The 18,341-nt window shown below is 39.5% G+C and overlaps 1 protein-coding gene across 1 annotated transcript in view; it reads right to left on the bottom strand.

The window, feature by feature from the left end:
- The window catches only part of CNTNAP5 (contactin associated protein family member 5), an 869,192-nt gene that overhangs the window by 645,024 nt on the left and 205,827 nt on the right, over positions 1-18,341 (bottom strand). Inside the window, exon 3 of the mRNA XM_053598220.1 lies at positions 1,106-1,299. Coding sequence (XP_053454195.1) covers positions 1,106-1,299 — 194 coding nt within the window. The remainder of the gene's footprint in view (positions 1-1,105; positions 1,300-18,341) is intronic.

Genomic DNA, 18,341 nt, shown 5'->3' on the forward strand with positions numbered 1-18,341 from the left:
ATATTACAAGTGACCTAGAATAAAGATGGCAATGATAACGTTCTTTGCCATCACTAATCTTCATCCTCCACTTACTACTATTTTCCCTTGGAAACCCAAGTGGGGGTGGGCAATTAACAATTAACATTAAATATATGAAATACAAGTCGATGTTTTTTTCAGTAAAGTAGGGCCAACACAGAAATACGCATGCGTGAGCAATGTAAAATTTTAACTGGCATGATGTAAGGAGGGAGATCCCGTGAAGGCAAGAACGTGCGGTATATCAGTTGCAAATCGTCACATTTTACGCACACTTAGATAAAAAATTGATGATGTTTTCCCGAAATTAAAAGCAGTAAAAACCCACAAATGATTTTCCTCAGTGCATAAGGTTCTAAAGCTCCTACCAACAGCTAACTTGGGTTATCTTTCCTTCCTCCTTCCCTTTCTCACTTAATAATTTGCTGACAGCTTTTCATCTGTCCAGTGTAGGGCTGGGATGGGGAAAGCAAAGTCCCATTTTACGGCATGGAGCAAACTGTCCTTCACTCCCAGGCTGGAGATTGTTTATAATGACTTAATAGTTCCAAACTTTATTAGTACATTCAACTCTTTCAATGATTCTTAAATCTTAGACGGAGGCTTTTCATTACTGGGGCTTTAAAGTCAGACCAGACTGCAGAGACTCACAAATTGGGCAATTTAGGTCAAGTAACATAACTGAGTTGAGTTGTTATACAACATGCAAAGTGCTTAGTATGCAATAAACAGATACAGAAGTTGATAAATGCTCAACAAATCAATATAATCTCATTAACAATCAGATGTTGGTTGTGTATTTCTCCATTTTTTTTTTCAACAGATGGAGAAACTGTAGCTCAGTCAGTGAATTACCCAAGTTGTCATAAAAGAAGAAACAAACTGAACTCTTTGCAACAAATATCCCAATTTTCCTAGGAACGGGAGCCATGCTGGGGGCATATATGGCCTAATAATTACTTCTAATGAGCACTCAACTGTTATTAAGCTACTGACAATCTGGGTATAGAAAAATGACAGCAATGTTCACCGTTATCATTAGCATGTCTCAGTTTTATTCGTTGAAAGAGAAAAGATATCCTACCCAGATGCTGTCTTCTTGCTTGTACTGTTTCCAGTTGCGTCCCGTGTCACTGAACATCAGGCTGTAACTAGTCACCCAGTCAGAGCTTCTGTATCTTCCCTGTGTGGCCACGGCTGTAATCTCCACTCTGTTGCCCAAGTCCATCTGGAGCCACTGCTGAGCATTGGAGACTGCTGGAGACCAACCACCAGTTCCTGGAACAGGACCAGAGAGAGCTGCAGAATGTCTCATGTAGCTACAACTTTCAGCCATAAAGAGAACTAAGAGAAATGCGATAACCTTTCAGCTATCATGCCTTTACCCCACTATAGGCCCTACTTTGCTCAGACTCTGTGCCTAATCCTCTGGTACTTTTCATCCTCCACCTCCAGCTCAGCCTTTCTCGTGGTTTAAGACTCATTTCCAAAGCTATATCTTCCACATTTCTCTCCCTAGTCAGAGGGCTTTCATCTTATGAATTTCCTCATGAAATTTATTTTTTTGTGTGTTTCTTACACCTTTGTCCTGTGGTTGCAGATATGTACAAATTACTCTTAAATGCTGTCTCTCTTATTGATATCTCCTTCCTTCCTCCCTTCCTTCTTTCCTTCCTTCCTTCTTCTTCTCCCATTCTCTCCTCTCTTTTCTATCTCCAGGTACATACTATGAGCTTACCATGGGCCAGACACTGTGCTGTGGATACAAAGATGAAAGTATGCTGACTATGTCTTTGAGTGCTATCATTAAGTTATCCAACAGATATTCAGTGAACACCAGGAGCAGACTGGGTGCTGATAAAAACAAGTATTGTGATGTGAAAAAAAATCCCTCAGGAGGGCACAGAGTGCAGACTGCCTCAGGAGGCGACCAGAAAGGCCTTCTAAAGACAGCTATGATAGAGTTAAAGCCTGAAGCAAGCTCATGATGTTCCAGGAAACAAAGGGAAAGTTGGTGAAGATCAATCAAGGCCAAGGGAAGAGCAAAAAGCAAATCTCAGAGATAGGAGAGATTCTGAAACATTCTTGGATCCAAATGTGGTCCACTATACCTAACAGGAGCATTCCAACATAATCATTACAACCCTTTTGGCTCCAGAATTTCATTGTCATTCTTGAACTTTTCCAAAGGTCAATATTAGCTCTCACTTAGTTGAAAGACATGTGGGCTAAGCTTTCTGTTTTCATTCCACATAGGAATAGGACTTCTACTGATCCCACGTTCATGGATCTTTTGAAGCCTGAGTGGGAGCTATTGCACACTCTCTCATGCTTTGGGTGAGGATGGAAAGGAAGCAATGACCATCTTGCTCCAGACAGTAAGTTGGGAGTTAATTTAATTTTTTAGTTTAGAGGAGTTAACCAATAAATTACTTTTTCTTTAAACCTATGTCAGTTAAGATCATTTTAGTGATGTTTCCATCTCCTTTCCTCCTACCTTGGGAGGTTAGACCTGTTCTTGGTGACTGGGAGCTTTTCAGGGCTCCAGCTTCCCCTGCAGAGTCTCTCACAGCACAGGACTGGACGTGCAGACAAGGAGATGGAGGACATTAAGGCTGATTGTATTCTGGCCATAAGACACATCCTACAAGATGTGGTTGATTTTCTTCCAGTAGAACTAGTCCTTAGTAGCTTTTCAAGCTTTTGTTTGATAATTTTTTTCATCCTTTTCAAGAAGATTCAAAGGCAGGGCAGCAAGGGAAGAGAATGTGCTCAGCACCTTCTGTGGAATGTGTTTTGTATCGTCCGAGAGATGTCTTGGACACAGTGTCAGATACTGCTGATATTCACTAACATTTGTTCTTTCTTCCTTATATAGTAACAAAACTATAGTGGGTTTAGGCTTAATGGCATCACTATACTATTACAGTGATGGCCATGTGGTCAAGCTATCTCTAGGAAGAATGTGAGTGGGAATAAGGCTTGTTGCCCACTTTCTTTCCTCTTCCACCACTGACCACTGTCAACCACAGTTGACAAGGTCCTGGATGAGGAAAGAATCACAGCATGGAAAGATCCTGGATCCCCGCATCATCACATGGAGGAAAGTACCTGCCCTAGCCTCTAAGCAGAATGAGAACTAAACACCTGTTGTGTTTAAGCCATGCACACTGGGATCCATTTAATACTACCATTTCACCTGCTTTGACACATACACCATCTCTTGTGAAGTAGATAGAATTTCCCATTATATATTTGAGGAAACTGAGATCCAACAAGTTTAGAAACTTTGGCACCCAGGATTCAAACAGAGTCAAAGTAAATAAACTATTTGAGATTATTTTATAACAACAACAACAAAAATCCAGTGTTTACAGAAATCCAGAACATTGGTAAGGAAGAATGTCACTGGAGATAGGCATGTGAGTAGGGATTCCGAGATACCAGAGCCAGGAGTATATTTTTATCAATTAACCCTTAATCCTTTCTGCCTCTTCTCAGCTTCTCAAAATTGACATGGAAGTTTACAAAGGGAAATATTTTACATCTCCAGGAAACCCAACATTATTCTGAACCTACTCTTCAGCATAGGCTCATTTCTCTATGAATTCTACTCAATGTCCCCTGCTGCCCAGTTTATAAGGCTATTTTCTTCTTCTACTACATTTTTTTTTTTGAGACAGAGTCTTGCCCAGTTGCCCCAACTAGCAAATAGTGGCATTAGCCTAACTCACTATAACCCTGAGCTCCTACACTCAAGCAATCCTTCTCAGCCTCCCAACTACCTGGGACTACAGATGCCCACCACCATGCCCAGCTAATTTTTCTATTTTTTGTAGATTTTGGGTCTTGCTATGTTGCTCAGGCTGGTGTCAAAGTCCTGGCTGGGCTGAAGAAATCCTCCCACCACAGCTTCCCAAAGTTCTGGAATTTACAGGCGTGAGCTATTGTACCTAACTGCTTTCTTCTTAAGTGAAAAAAAGTAATCCTCTTGAAAGAGTATAATCTCAATAATATTCAAATATGGTAAAGAATAAATTTATATATTCTGAGTGGTGAGGACATGAGCTTATACTTTTCTGTTTTTTGGCATGTAATGTATTTTCTATTATCAGCATGTCTTTTTTTAATAAACTGAGAATCTTACTACTCATATGTGATTTATCACATGGAGAATACATACAGCAATCTAAGAGCTGGTGATGTAATATAAGACATTTGACTTCTAATTGACCATTGCTATTTTTGAAATGAAAATGCTCAAGGCTTAACCATTTCTCTTTTACCTCCAATAGTCCTCTAGCCATGCCATAGAGTTTTTCCTTCATTTGTTCTACCTGGCACATAAGAATTTATGTTGAAGATAGAAGAAAAAAATAAAATAACCAGGGACTTTCCTTTCAAAAAATAGAATCACGAGAGACTGACCAAAATCCAAAAGGAACCAAACTAAAGTAAAATAAAAAATGGAGGGAAATTTTGTGATAAAATGATTTCTTTAAATCTGTATTAAGAAATTTATATCTCCCTTTTGCCAACATTAAAACCAGTAGCTTATTAATCCCCTCAAAATCAACCAAAATGGAATAGCTGCTGTTAACATTCATCAGCACATCGAGTTAAGAATTTTCAGAGGCTAAGAGCTTTAGCCTCTGCTCTTAAAATGGAGGGATACTATCTGGGTGATAATTACCAAGGACTCTGTCCCCGCTGTTGAAGATGTTCCCTGCATTACAGCTAATAGGCAAGATACCCAGGGTTGCCATAGTTGCTATAGCAAACATTTTGTTCCTTCCACCAAACAATAAATGTGTTTTCACAAATGATGAGAGTAGCCTGAAGAAAGTATTTGTAGTTGCTCTAAAGACACACTGTGCCCACACTGGCTTCCTGTTTCTGAATTATCTTCTAAATTGAGGATGTAACATACACACAAATGTGTGTATTTGGCAACTTGAAGGTGTTAACTAAGGCAGTGCTATCTGTAACTGGGGCTGAGGTTATCAATGACTAACCACCACAAAGACTATAAACTCTGCAGTTTGAATTTAAGGGTATTTAGTGGAAATTTAAATTTAAAGGAAAAAACACCTCACCTTAGGTTTTTATAGTATCTAGAATTGTTTAAGAGTCTTTCAAACACAGGGCCCAAAATGATTTGGAGACAATATCTTGGTTATTTATAGCACACCCCAAGCCTTACCCTCTACATACTTTATTTGAATTTTTGGGGAAAGGTGGGATGAAGAGATGTTATGCCAAAAGTTAGAAGATTTTAAAACCCAGTTCTGCTCCTAATGGTAGATTAGCAGAAATATTCTCAGATAGGTTCAATTATTCAACCATAATTGATGAGCACCTTTTCTGAGATCACATAACTAGTATGAATAAATGGTAGCATAAGGTATCCAAACCCAGGAAAGCTTGTATTCCACACCCAAGGTATCCACTCTGCTAGAAATGTCCTCTCAACAGTACAGACCAATCTCTCTCATCCTCATCCTCCCCTTTTCTCATGATAACAATTTTCACTAGAAACAAAATTCACCCTTACATTGTTTTCAGTATCTCATTAGATTCTCGTGGCCATCAGCAATAGTATTTTTAATTTTCATCTGCTAAAGAACAAAGTAGCCTCAATGGGTCAACTAACTAATCCAGGTTATAAAGCTCAAGACTGCTGTCCAACTCAGTTCTAGGCCCTGCCTGAGGTTTTCACAGGAACCAAAGTCTTAAGAAAGCAGGAAAAGGCTCCTGCGGGGAACTCTACACGAGATTTTCAATGAGACAGGAAACCCAGCTCTCCTGCCTTCTGCTGACCCTTGCACGGTCCTCAATGCCATGATGCTTAGCGCTAACCCTCAATTTCAAACTTCTCACCAAGGTAGGCGCTAAGCATGAAACAGTATAACTGGTAGAAAATGCAGAAATTCCTTAGTTTCTACACTTATTTCCACTTCTAACTCAGAAAAGGGAATGAGAATTGATCCATGTCACACAGGAAATGGGCACAAAACAGATTATTTATAGGTCTGTCTGCTAAAAATAATTCAAAACTATTTCTCAAGAAAAGAGAGAGTCCATTTAGGACAAGGCCAGCTGCAGGTAAAACAGTCCACACACACACTTTTCACGTCTGATCTGTTTTAAGCACCTATCCTGGCCAAAAAACAAACAAAACTAAAACAAATCCTATAGGGAACAAGTTTCCCAGGTGTATGCTTCTCCCCTTCTCACAGAAAGCCCTGTATAAAACTTCTAGCACATTCTCGCAAATGACTGGGAAGCTGACTTGAATTACTTGCTATGTCTTCATTTATTTATATTTTTTTGGCTGGGTTTGAATCTGCCACCTTCGGCATATGGAGCCAGTGCCCTACTCCTTTGAGCCACAAGTGCCACCTTACTTACTGTATCTTTAATCATTAAATAGTTTGTACCTCTCTAAGCAAGGGTTCAAGATTTTTCCGGGACAAAGCTACATAGTAATGGTAATGAGTAAAGCAGAGAGCCTCTCCCATAAATATTTACCATTATACAGTATATGTAAATGTAATTACAATGCTCACAAACATGCTTGCCGTGCTCTAGAAGCCTTCCTGCTCTTCCCCTTACAGCACTGTCATCCATGTCACAGGCCCTGGGTCTGGGCAAGGAGAGCACACTGAGTGCCAACTTTCTGTTACCAGATAGGCCAAGCAGGGTGTGGGTGCTGCAGTCTTGCCCCAGCGAGGGCTCCCACACTTTATCTATGTATTAATTCAGAGATGAAGGAGCTTCCCAAAGGAAAAGAAAGTTGGAAATTGATCCAACACCCTATGGTATTCAAAAAAGAAAAGAAGTCCTGTAAGAAAACAGGAGTAGCCTTCCTTGATTCCAGTTTGCATAAAAGAACAAAGGGGCTTAGAGGAGGAGATTCAAGTAAGGGAGGGATGGGCTTGGACCCAAATCAGACCCAGTGATCACCATGAGAAGTACCTCAAGAGTATTATCTGGGGGAAAGCTTCTGTGTATGACCTAGTTTGAGTTCCCCCAGAAGACAGTTATGAAATAGGATTTGAGTGCAAGTAGATCATTTGGGAAGCGAGGAAGATGGATTAGAGAACAAATGAAAGTCAATCAATCTCTAGTTCAAAATCAAGCCAGCCTTCCTGCGAGCAAGTTTCATGACACTAATGGAGGTTGTGTCTTACAGTTCTCTCATTCAAATGAGAAGAGGCTGGAGTTTTTACATATCATCGTCAGGTATTCTCTGAAGGATTCTAGAGACCAAGGTGGTGTCTAAAGCACAGAGAGAGAGACCTTGGGGAGATGGGAAGATGTAGCTATTGGAATTGGGAATGGTTCTGTTAGGGATATTTTGGGGTCTCCATTGAGACTTATGTTTTTATTTCCAATTAATATGAGGGTACATATATTTAGAATACATTGTTTGCATTTGTAAGGTAATGTTTAATTTGTAGCTATGTCCTTAACCTAGAAAGTGTGCCATGCACTCAAACATGGTTCCCTCTGGGAAGGATCCTGACAACCCCACCCCAACCCCAAACCTCTCTCCTTGGATTTTTGATTGCATTTTTCTCTCAAGTGAGCCTCCTTCCACTTACAAAAATTAATTCACCATGGATAAAAGATTTAAACACAAGACATGAAACTGTAAAACCTCTATAAGTGTGGGAAATATTCTAAATGAGATCAGCCTTGGGAAAGAATTTAAGAATAAGACTCCAAACACAATTGAAGCAACAATAAAAATAAATAAATGGGATGTGATCAAGTTAAAAAGTTTCTGCACAGGTAAGGACATGACGAACAACACAAAGAGACAACATTCAGAATGAAAGAAGATATTTGCATGCTACAAATTTGACAAAGGACTAATAACCACAATCTATGAAGAACTCAAGCAAATCAACAAAAAAAGAGCAAACAACCCCATTAAAGCTGGGGAAGAAACATGAACAGAAACATTTCTTGTGAGGACAGATGAATGGCCAACAAACTCATGAAAAAAATGCTCATGATTAGAGAAATGCAAATCAAAACTACTTTGATGTATCACCTAACTTCATCTAGAGTTCTTTAGCAGATGGGCTCATTCCCCAGCTGCAGGTGTAGGCTGAAAGCTAGAGCTATCTTCCTCTTATCCTTGTCCAAAAAGAAGTCTTCTTGGCTGGGAAGCTACCACTTCCCTTCCCCATCTCAGCCAGTGTCAGACTGATACAATATTGAAAATCTCAGTCCCATTATCCCAGGAATGACCATCCTTATGGTTAGTCTTACGTCCAAAAGTTCTTCTTAGTATCCAAAGTAAGCTAGACTTCAGCAAAGATGACAGTGTTGCTAATTTCTCAACACTCCTTGCATTAACCTGCTTCTGTTTCTCACAATCTCCAGAGAGTACTGTCCCACGTATCACTTCCACAAGAAGTCCATCTCAGCTCATCTCACAAGCTTGTTTCTTGCCGAAGTGGTGCCATCTAAGGGATATAGGCAGTGGCAGCCTCTGAGGCGGTGTGTATACTTGGTGTCACACCTGTGTGCCAATCGTGAGAAAGCTGTGTTTTTATTCTGAGGGATGCTTGTTACTCAAGCAGTTTTACTGTTCTGTCCTTTAATGAGGATATTCACATTTTAAGAGTAGAGCAATCAAGGCCCTGATGATTCAGAAAAGGATCCCTGCCTTCCCATTTCACAGTTCAGACTTTGTACAAGCTAGATCAGCTGGAGGGCAACTGGGGTTTGGGAGACTTGGCATTCAGTCCGAATAAGGTTATCTCACCTTTGTGAACGCTATAGACCGGGATTGCTTCATGTATTTATAAAACACTCAGGCATTTTTAGAAACTTAAGTGGGAAGATCATGTCTGTAAAACTTGTAGAGGTTATAAGTAATTGTTCAATATGACAGCAGATATTTACACTTAAAGTTAATTCAACTTAAAAATAAATTAAAAATGTATTTCTTTAGTCACTGCAGACACTGTTCCCAATACTCGAAAGCCACGTGTTGCTGGTGGCTACCTTCTTGGACATTTCCATCCTTGCTTAATTTTCTTTTTTTTTTTTTTTTTGCGGTTGGGAATCAAGTTTGACTTTATTTATTTTTTTATATATTTTTTTATTAAATCATAACTGTATACATTGATATGATCATGGGGCATCATACACTCGCTCCATAAACCATTTGACACATTTTTATCACAGTGGTTAACATAGCCTTTCCGGTGTTATCTCAGTTACTGTAAAAAACATTTACATTCTACATTTACCAAGTTTCGCAAATACCCCTGTAATATGCACCACAGGTGTGATCCCACCAATCCCCCTCCCTCTACCCACTTCCCCCTATTGTTAAGTTGTAGCTGGGTTATAGCTTTCATGTGAGAGTCCCAAATTAGTTTCATAGTAGGGCTGTGTACTTTGAGATATCATCTTGCTTAATTTTCTGTTGGTCAGCTTTGATTTAGAATTTCTCTGATAAATGGGTAGACGCCCAGTTCTATTTTAACTTGGCAAATCAATACCCTCTAAACCTACCCATCTGCTGCTCAAGTCCAGAGCATCATTAGTTGATTTTAGTGGATTATTTATACCTCATTTAATGAATATATAATTATTGAGTTCTATCTATGCACAAAGCAGTGTAGAAAATTCAGCTGTGAACTAAGCTAGTCTTTATGTTTTTAGAAATATAGAGAAGAAATTACTCTCTCAATATCTTCAAAGGAAAAATAGAGAAGTGGAATTGGAAGTTATTTGAAACCATATATGTCAAATTACTGACACTACCACTTAAAAACACTTTTCTCGTGAGCAAAATACTTTTTAAGAAGTTGAGCAGACCATATTTAATTTGTTTTCTTGGAGCAATTTTGTTTAAAAGGTAGTGCCTGGGCTAAGTCTGGCGTTTGAGTAAAAGGGGTCCCTACTCACCTGTGTGACTTTGGACAAGTGATTTCCCTGCTTCCATAAAAATAGTATGGTTAGTGTCTACCTTATCAAGAATTGAATAAGATAACATATGTCAGCTCATACATGTTATGACGGTGGACACTAAATGATTAGACAGAAAGAGAATGAATTATTTATAGACATGGTTGATTATTCTTACCCTATATCAGAGAATTAACCTGAAGTCAGTCACCGGTCCATCCCCCTTAATGGTGATTGCAGTTGGGAGTGGATGTATGAACCAATTATGGCTAACTGATGTGAACAATTTCCAGCCAGGACAGTGGAAGAAGAATGGTCCTGGGTTTTGGGTCCTGAAAGAGTTTCAGTGCTTTAAGAAGTAAAGCTTGAACTTCAATGAGGATGAAAATCATTTGGTGAACTCAGAAGAACACTGATTTCTAGGCCATCCTGACAGTGTTTCTGATTTAGTAGATTGGTGCAAGTGCAGATAGCCTGCATTTCTAGTGAGTTCCTAGATATTCATCATGCTACTATCCTGGAGATTGCACTTTGATGGCCATGGAAGGCTATGCTCTCCATACTTCCTAGCACATGTGGTATGTGGCTGAGATCTGGGCAAGCTTATTAGAACCAGGACGATGCTAATACTGAGAGTGGCTTTGTCAAACTGACTCTACTATCCCTGGACCTTCCTCTCACTGAGAACTTCCTTGCATAGCAGGCAATCAATTTTATTTTTAATCTTTTTTTTAAATGTAAAAATAAAACCACCATAGATATAGGGGAAAAAATACCAGAAAACAAATGTTTAGCTTAATAAATTATTAGGGGGTTAATACCCTTGTAACCATCCTGTTTCAGAAACAGAAGTGTGGATGTCTCTCAAGCTTCATGTACCTGATCTCAATATTTTTATCTAATATTTATATCAAGCAATAAATATTATCAAATATTTTTCAAGCAAAGTCAGTTGGATTTTCTGTTATTTCCACACATTAGCAAGCTGATAAAGATACCCCGGAATACTATCTGATTGCTGTGGATGTTTGTGTAGAAGAGATTCTATACAACTTGGCAAAACAAATTATAAGGATTCTTTGATGAAATCTGGATTTCTTTTTTTTTTTTTTGAGACAAAGTCTTACTCTGTAACCCTGGGTAGGGTGCCTGGTGTCATCATAGCTCACAGCAAGCTTAAATTCTTGGGGTTGAACAATCCTCTTGCCTCAGCCTCTCGAGTAGATGGGACTATAGGCGCCCATAACAATTTAAGTAATCCACTTGCCTGGACCTCCCAGAGTGCTAGGATTACAGGTGTGAGCCACTGTGCCCAGCCAAATCTGGATTTTCTTAGCAAGCATGTCCATTGATTAAAATATTAAAGTTCAGACAGACTCAACTAATTGCATTGAGGAATATAAGTGAGATAAATGAAGTATGAGCCACTCAGAAGGGGAAGGAGGAAGAGACTACCGTAAGAGGAGGAGATCTCAAACCAAAATCATGGAGAAGGATGCACGAAAGCATTTTGTCACCTCCCCTTGTCCTAGTATTTGGAGTTTGTTTTGTGTTACCATTTTCCCTCTGTCTGCTGGATGCAGTAATCCTTAGCTTATCTTTTCTCAGACATTTCCATGATGTCCAAGTGAAACACATCTTCTAGAGAGGTAAACATTCCCCTGACTAGCTGCCCCAGGTTAGACAAAGCAAGAACATTCACCATCAAATATTTTGTTCCAGTGTATCTTATATCCTCCTGCATGGGACACACAGGGAAGACAGCAGTAAACTGTCAATCACTAGACAAATACAAGTTTTAATTCTATTGTCATACTTTTCAGTCAAAATCTTTTAAGTTAAATTCAATGAACAGATGAACTGAAGAAGCTCTTGTCTCTTTGCTAAGTATTAGACACATCATATTGGTGAGTTACTGCATTTTAAGAAGTGCTACTTAGAAATAATATCAACTCAGTTCATCGAAGGAAGTGACTAGTCATCAGGAAAAAAGTAAAGTGTGCATGAAATGCATGGGTTTCTCCTTTGTTGGCACTTTCACTGGGCCAAATAGTGATGTTTAAATCTTTAAGGCATCATAGTATTAGCAAGCAAAAATATTTCTGCAAGGCTTTTCTTTCTTCCCTTCATCTTTGTTTTATTTTGCAATTAGCCTGACTGAATAGAGAGCCATCACATTGGATTTGTCTCCATTTGAGACAGGCTCCCAAGACACCTATTAAATAGCAGAAGATTTTTATCCTGTGTCTCTCAATGATCCATAGCTGTCCTAGTAAGAGAAGAAGCCTAGGGCATTGGTTAAATATCTAGGTCAAGGTTAGTTTTCCCCACAGGTATATGAGGCCACCGTGGGATTTTGGGGGCACAGATTTATGGGACTCTCTTTCTCCCTTGAAGTCTGAAAATCCAGTCTTTGTGGTTGAAATACTAAGAATCCTAGTTGAAATGTCAAAATTGCCTGAAAGGGTTGTCTGTTATGTCAACAGTGACTTTACTTAGATTAAAATCTCAGATCAACTTGAATAAAAATAATGTGGGATAAAAAGGCTTAGATTCCAATCCAAGTCCTACCAGAATTAGCTGTGCGTTTTGGGGCCAGTGGCTTAACCTCTCTGAGTCTGTTTCCTCATCTTTAAATGTGAGAATAGTATAAAGCATCTTGAGAACTAGGTGTAATGACACCAATATAGAGCTGACATTACATGGTTCCTCATTCATAATCGCGTGTCTGACTTTGATCACCTTCCATCCTCCCTCCTGCTGAGATATAGAATTAATAAGTCACAAAATTAGGAACTGAAGGAACAGAAGGTACAGGGATGCTCTGGAACTGTGCATTTCAAATTTGAATGTGCAAGTGCAGCAGTTGGCAAAGCCTGATTTCTGATGCAGTTGTCCTGGGGAGAAGCCAAGATGTTGCATTTCTAACAAGGTCCTGGGGGATGTCCATGTTTCCATCCACCAGATACTGTTTGCTTCTCATCGTCAGGGAGAGTAGGAGCCAACGAAGGGACACATTGACCTTGATGCTTACCGTGCCCGGGGCGACTGGACAGCACAAAGAGAGAAAAGGTGCTGCAAAGAAGAAAGGGGCACTTCAAGGGTATAAAAGGGAATCCAGGGACCAGTTACTGCCTCTCTTGCAGTCTTTAAACAGGTTACTTTATACTCATCCCACGCCTGGCTCAGTCAGTCCAGATGGGAGACTGGTGCTGTCTCTCGTGAGCAGTCATCGTAGTGTTGCCTGTGAAACTGAAACCCTGACTTCTCACCTGCCTGTCTGGAATAAATCCCCAGACAGCCAATATGCTAATTTGCAGATGAACCCTGATTCCTGCATTATCTTCAGCCCTCATCTCCTCTTGAAGGACCTGATAACACTATATTAGAAACCAACTTTCAAAGTCCTTCGGGGGTCCTTAATATGTCTTAACCTGTGCTGCCCAGCAGGGTGGGTGTGGACAGAGTGTGCATGAAATCCATGCCAAAGAGGGGAGGCAGGAGTTTTAAGCCCTCTCATCCTTCCATCCACAAGCCCAGGAAAATGCCTTGACATCAGAAATCAAATTCTCCATGGCAACAAAATTGTCATGCTGGAAATGTACAATCTCAACTTACACAGGCAAGCTTCTCAAAAAATATATATATTGAATAAGGAAGATGGATTAAAATTTCAAGGAGCAAGTGGTAAAGTTAATTGTTTGCAAACTGTATTGAGGGAGGAAGGATCAGAAAGAAAAATACAAACCTCTCCTCTCCTGGGGCCAAAGACATCTATTCCTCTTTCCGTTTCAATCACATGAAGCACCTTAAATCCTTCCCTTCATTTTCAAGAAGGCCTAACCCACAAGCGGGTGGCTTCATGCTGGGCCCCCAGCCCCTGCATTGCCTGCTGACTCTAAGTGCTTCTCCCAAGCCCAGCAGACTGTAATGCTCAGATCAAAAGCTTTCTTGCCACAAAACAAATCACGTTTGACAAAGACTGATCCTTCCTAAGCCTCAATTATATAGACTGATTCAGCATCCTAAATTAATGGTGATCTGACCTCCGGCTTAATGTATTTTGTCTTTTTTTTTTCTTTAAATAATTAGTTCTCTTCCTTGTTTTTCATCTTCTCTGTGGGTGATGAGACGGAGGCTGAATGGTGTGCAAAAGCAAGAGAACAAAAATTCCATTTGGCAAATCCCTTCCATAGACAAGATTAGTGTTGAGACTATTACTGTTGGGCTTTCACCATTAATCCCCCTCCTTGTGGGCTGGATTGCCCAGATCTTGATGGGCACAGCAGACCTATAGGTCAATAGCTGTTTCTAAGGGTATGTTTTCCCTTAGAAAGATTAGTTTGTCATTGATGGAACTCATTAAACTTGCTTTACTCAGGGTTGGAGGCAGCTCATCAGGCATCATTCTCCCAGCACATTCTTCCTAGAGTCAGTCTTTCAACTTTTGAACTGATCCCTGCCTCTGCTGTGCCAATCTGAGCTCCTGTGCACCCTTACTTCCTCAGTATAGGTCAGATAAATGTCTACTTGAGTTTCCACTACACTCTGGGGTGAAGTGTTCCTTAATCTTCCATGTTCAATTGAAAGAAAGATATATAAACTTCCTTCATTGATAAGCAACTCAATGATGCCAAAGGTTTACATAACATGGGGGGCGGGGAAGGAAAAGCAGAGAGGGGGAAGGAGGGAGAGGGGTGGGGCCTTGGTGTATGCCACACCTTCTGGGGGCAAGACATGATTGCAAGAGGGACTTTACCTAACAAATGCAATCAGTGTAACCTGGCTTATTGTACCCCCGATGAATCCCCAACAATAATAATAAAAAAAAAAGGTACCAAATGACTTGCAGGAAAATTCTTTAGTGTGAAATAATTCAGCTGGGAAAAGCCTCTAGGCTACCAATGAATACCCTTAGTTCTATGGAGGGGACTTGAGGCTATGGAAATTGAGGATTTTTTTTTTTTTTTTTTTTTTGTAGAGACAGAGTCTCACTGTACCGCCCTCCGGTAGAGTGCTGTGGCATCACACAGCTCACAGCAACCTCTAACTCTCGGGCTTACGTGCTTCTCTTGCCTCAGCCTCCCGAGTAGTTGGGACTACAGGCGCCCGCCACAACGCCCAGCTATTTTTTTGTTGCAGTTTGGCCGGGGCCGGATTTGAACCCGCCACCCTCGGTATATGGGGCCGGCGCCCTACTCACTGAGCCACAGGCGCCGCCCGGAAATTGAGGATTTTACAATTTAGATTTTATCCTGGGCAAGTAAGATACCAGGAAGCTCCTTGGTAAGTGTGTAGAAGCCTGAATGGTTTGGAGTACAAGGAATTCATTAATTATTGTGATGAATGAATGAATGCATGGAGAAAAAACTGACATTTGTTATCTTTGAAATTCATGTTGAAACTCAATCCCCAATGTGGCAGCATTAAGAGGTGACTGGGTCATAATTCATGAATACATTAATTTATTTGTGGATTAATTAATTAATTAATAGGCTATCATGGGAATAGACTGGAGGCTTGATAAGAAGAGGAAGCAAGGCCTGAGCTGGCATGTCAGCATGCTCAGCCCTCTGGCCATGTCATGCCCAGGCTGCCTTGGGACTGTGCAGAGGCCCCAGAAGCCATAAGATCCTTAATCAGAGGTGAACTCTTGACCTTGGACTTAACCAGAGGTGAAGCCATAAGATCCTTAACCAGAGGTGAACCCTTGACCTTGGACTTCTCAGCTTCCATAACTGTAAGAAATTTTCTTTCCTCATAATTTACTCAGTTTCAGGTTTACAAGCAACACAACACAGACTAAACAGCACAAACTACACAAGCAAAAATAAACAACTGAGACTAGACTGAACTAAAACCTTTCATACAGTAAAGGAAGCATTCAACAAAATAAAAAGGCAACCTACAGTGTGGGAGAAAATATTTGCAAACTATATATCTTACAAGGTTTTAATACCCAAAATATTTAAGAACCATCTACAATGCAACAGTGAAAAACAAAACCCCTTAATTAAGAAATGGCCAAAAGAATAAATTGACAATTTTTGCAAAAGACCCATACAAATGGCCAAAAGGCACATAAAAAGCTGCTCGACATCACTCATCATCAGGAAAATAGAAACCAAACCTACATGCAAGGCCACCTTGCCTATTGAGATGGTAGGATCAAAAAGAAAGGAAATAATTTTCCTCGGGGTGAGGATGTGCAGAAAAGACAATTCTTTTATTATTATTGTTTCATGTTAATTGAGGGTACAGAAAAGACAACTCTTGCATGCTGTGGGTAGGAATATACATTAGTACAGCCATTATGAAAAAGAGCATAGAGATTCCTCAAACAATTAAAAATCAAAGTACTATAAGATTCAGCCATCCTACCATCGAGTCTTTATATAAAGGAAAAGAATTCAGTGTCCAAGAGAAATAGCTATGTTCTCTGGTTTATTGAAGATTATTTGCAATAGCCAAGACATTGAAACAACCTAAGTGTCAGTTGATGGATGAACAGGATTTTAAAAAATTGTGTCATATAGAAAATGAAACATAAAAGGAAATTCTGCCATTTTCAACAACATAGATAAATCTGGTGGACATTATGTTAAGTGAAATAAGCCACACCCAGAAAGACAAAAATTTGCATACTCTCAAGTATGTGTAGAATTTTTAAAAGTTGAATTTAAAGAAGCAGAGAGTAGAATGGTGGTTGCCAGGCACTAAGGGCTGAGGCAAATAGAGAAATGCTGGTCAAAGTGTACAAACTTGAATTTATGAGATAGATAAATTCTGAGGGATCTAATGGTACAGCATGGTGTCTATAGTTAATACTACTCCACTGTATACTTGACATTTGCTAAAGTATATGTTTTATTTGTTCTCACCAGAAAACAAAGAAAAAGATAATTATGTGAGGTGATGGGTGTGCTAACTAACTTGATTGCTGTAATCCTTTCCCAGTGCACATATAACAAATCATCATGCAGTACCCTTTAAATATATGCAATTTTATTTGTCAGTTACACCTCAATAACACTGGCACAGGGGAATAAATGAAGTGATGAAAATGACCCACAGCTTTTCCTCTGTAAAATATTGGCATTATTTTGAGTCTCTGGGCAGGACGGTCCTCAGGAGTTAGACCTCCTGGTGGAAACCCTGTTTGACCAAAGCATTTGTCACTTACAAAACAGAGGTCCCAATCATATCTCCATAGAAGGTTATTATGCACATTGAACTGATGCGGCTGAAGAACTTGGAGCCCATCCAGGGCTCCCTGGAAATGCTCAGTGCCTTGGTGTTGTGGATTTTAGCTGCGGGCTGACGGCCACCCCGTCCCCCTGTTCAGGTGGGGTCTTCATGACACCTCCACGTGTGTCTGAGAGCATTCCAGATTTCCATCCACATTTTAACAGTTGGTTCTTTTGGGTATATTCGATCTCTCCCATTTTATCAAATACCATGTAAAAAGGATGTTTTAAAGAAAGATATGTAGAAAAGGCGTGATCATTGAGACAGGGTTATTACTATGCTGCTGGGCCATTTCAGAGGACAGACAGGACAGAAGGCTGTTTTCTGAAGAGGGAAAATAAATTATTGCTTTATACTGATTTTCTGACATAAATAAAAATTGTATGTCTTCTTCTTAACTTTGTAAAGTTTATGTGTATTCACTCATATGACACGATCTGTTCTTAATCACATTAACACAGTTACTTTTGTGCTTTATTTTAACATATGTATATCCTGTATATGTGTATATTTTTTATATGTATATATTTTATATGTTTGTCTATACAAGTATATATTTCATGTTTGTATATGAAATATGTATCTGTATCATCTATCTATATATTACTACATATGGTTATAAATGTATCCACCCAATCTGTATATGTCCACCTTTCTCTAAATATATGACTCTGACTGTGTATATTCAACTATATAAGTGTATATTGGATTTTCAATATATCATCCTATACATGTATATGCATATTATCATAAGATGACTTACATTGCACACACATTTATATGTACATTTGTATAACAAAATATCAAAATTCTCACTAATGACAACTGTTAGCTGGCTAGTAATTAGTGTTACAGTGTGTAATTATATGGTAATTTACATTATCTATATCTACTCCTTATGAATAGTATTTGCGACTTTTTTATTTTTTTGCAGTTTTTGGCTGGAGCTGGGTTTGAACCCGCCACCTCTGTTATATGGGGCTGGCACCTTTGAGCCACAGGCACTGCCCTAGTCAGATAATTATTAATGGAAGGATTTGTCATTCATGAAGTCATCCAATGTAGCAATTTGGACTCTTTTTTTCATCTTTGTATCACATGGAAAGTAGGGGCAAGACATGATTGCAAGAGGGACT

This window comes from Nycticebus coucang, chromosome 7 (genome assembly GCF_027406575.1).
Source record: "Nycticebus coucang isolate mNycCou1 chromosome 7, mNycCou1.pri, whole genome shotgun sequence".
NCBI classification, from domain to species: domain Eukaryota; kingdom Metazoa; phylum Chordata; class Mammalia; order Primates; family Lorisidae; genus Nycticebus; species Nycticebus coucang.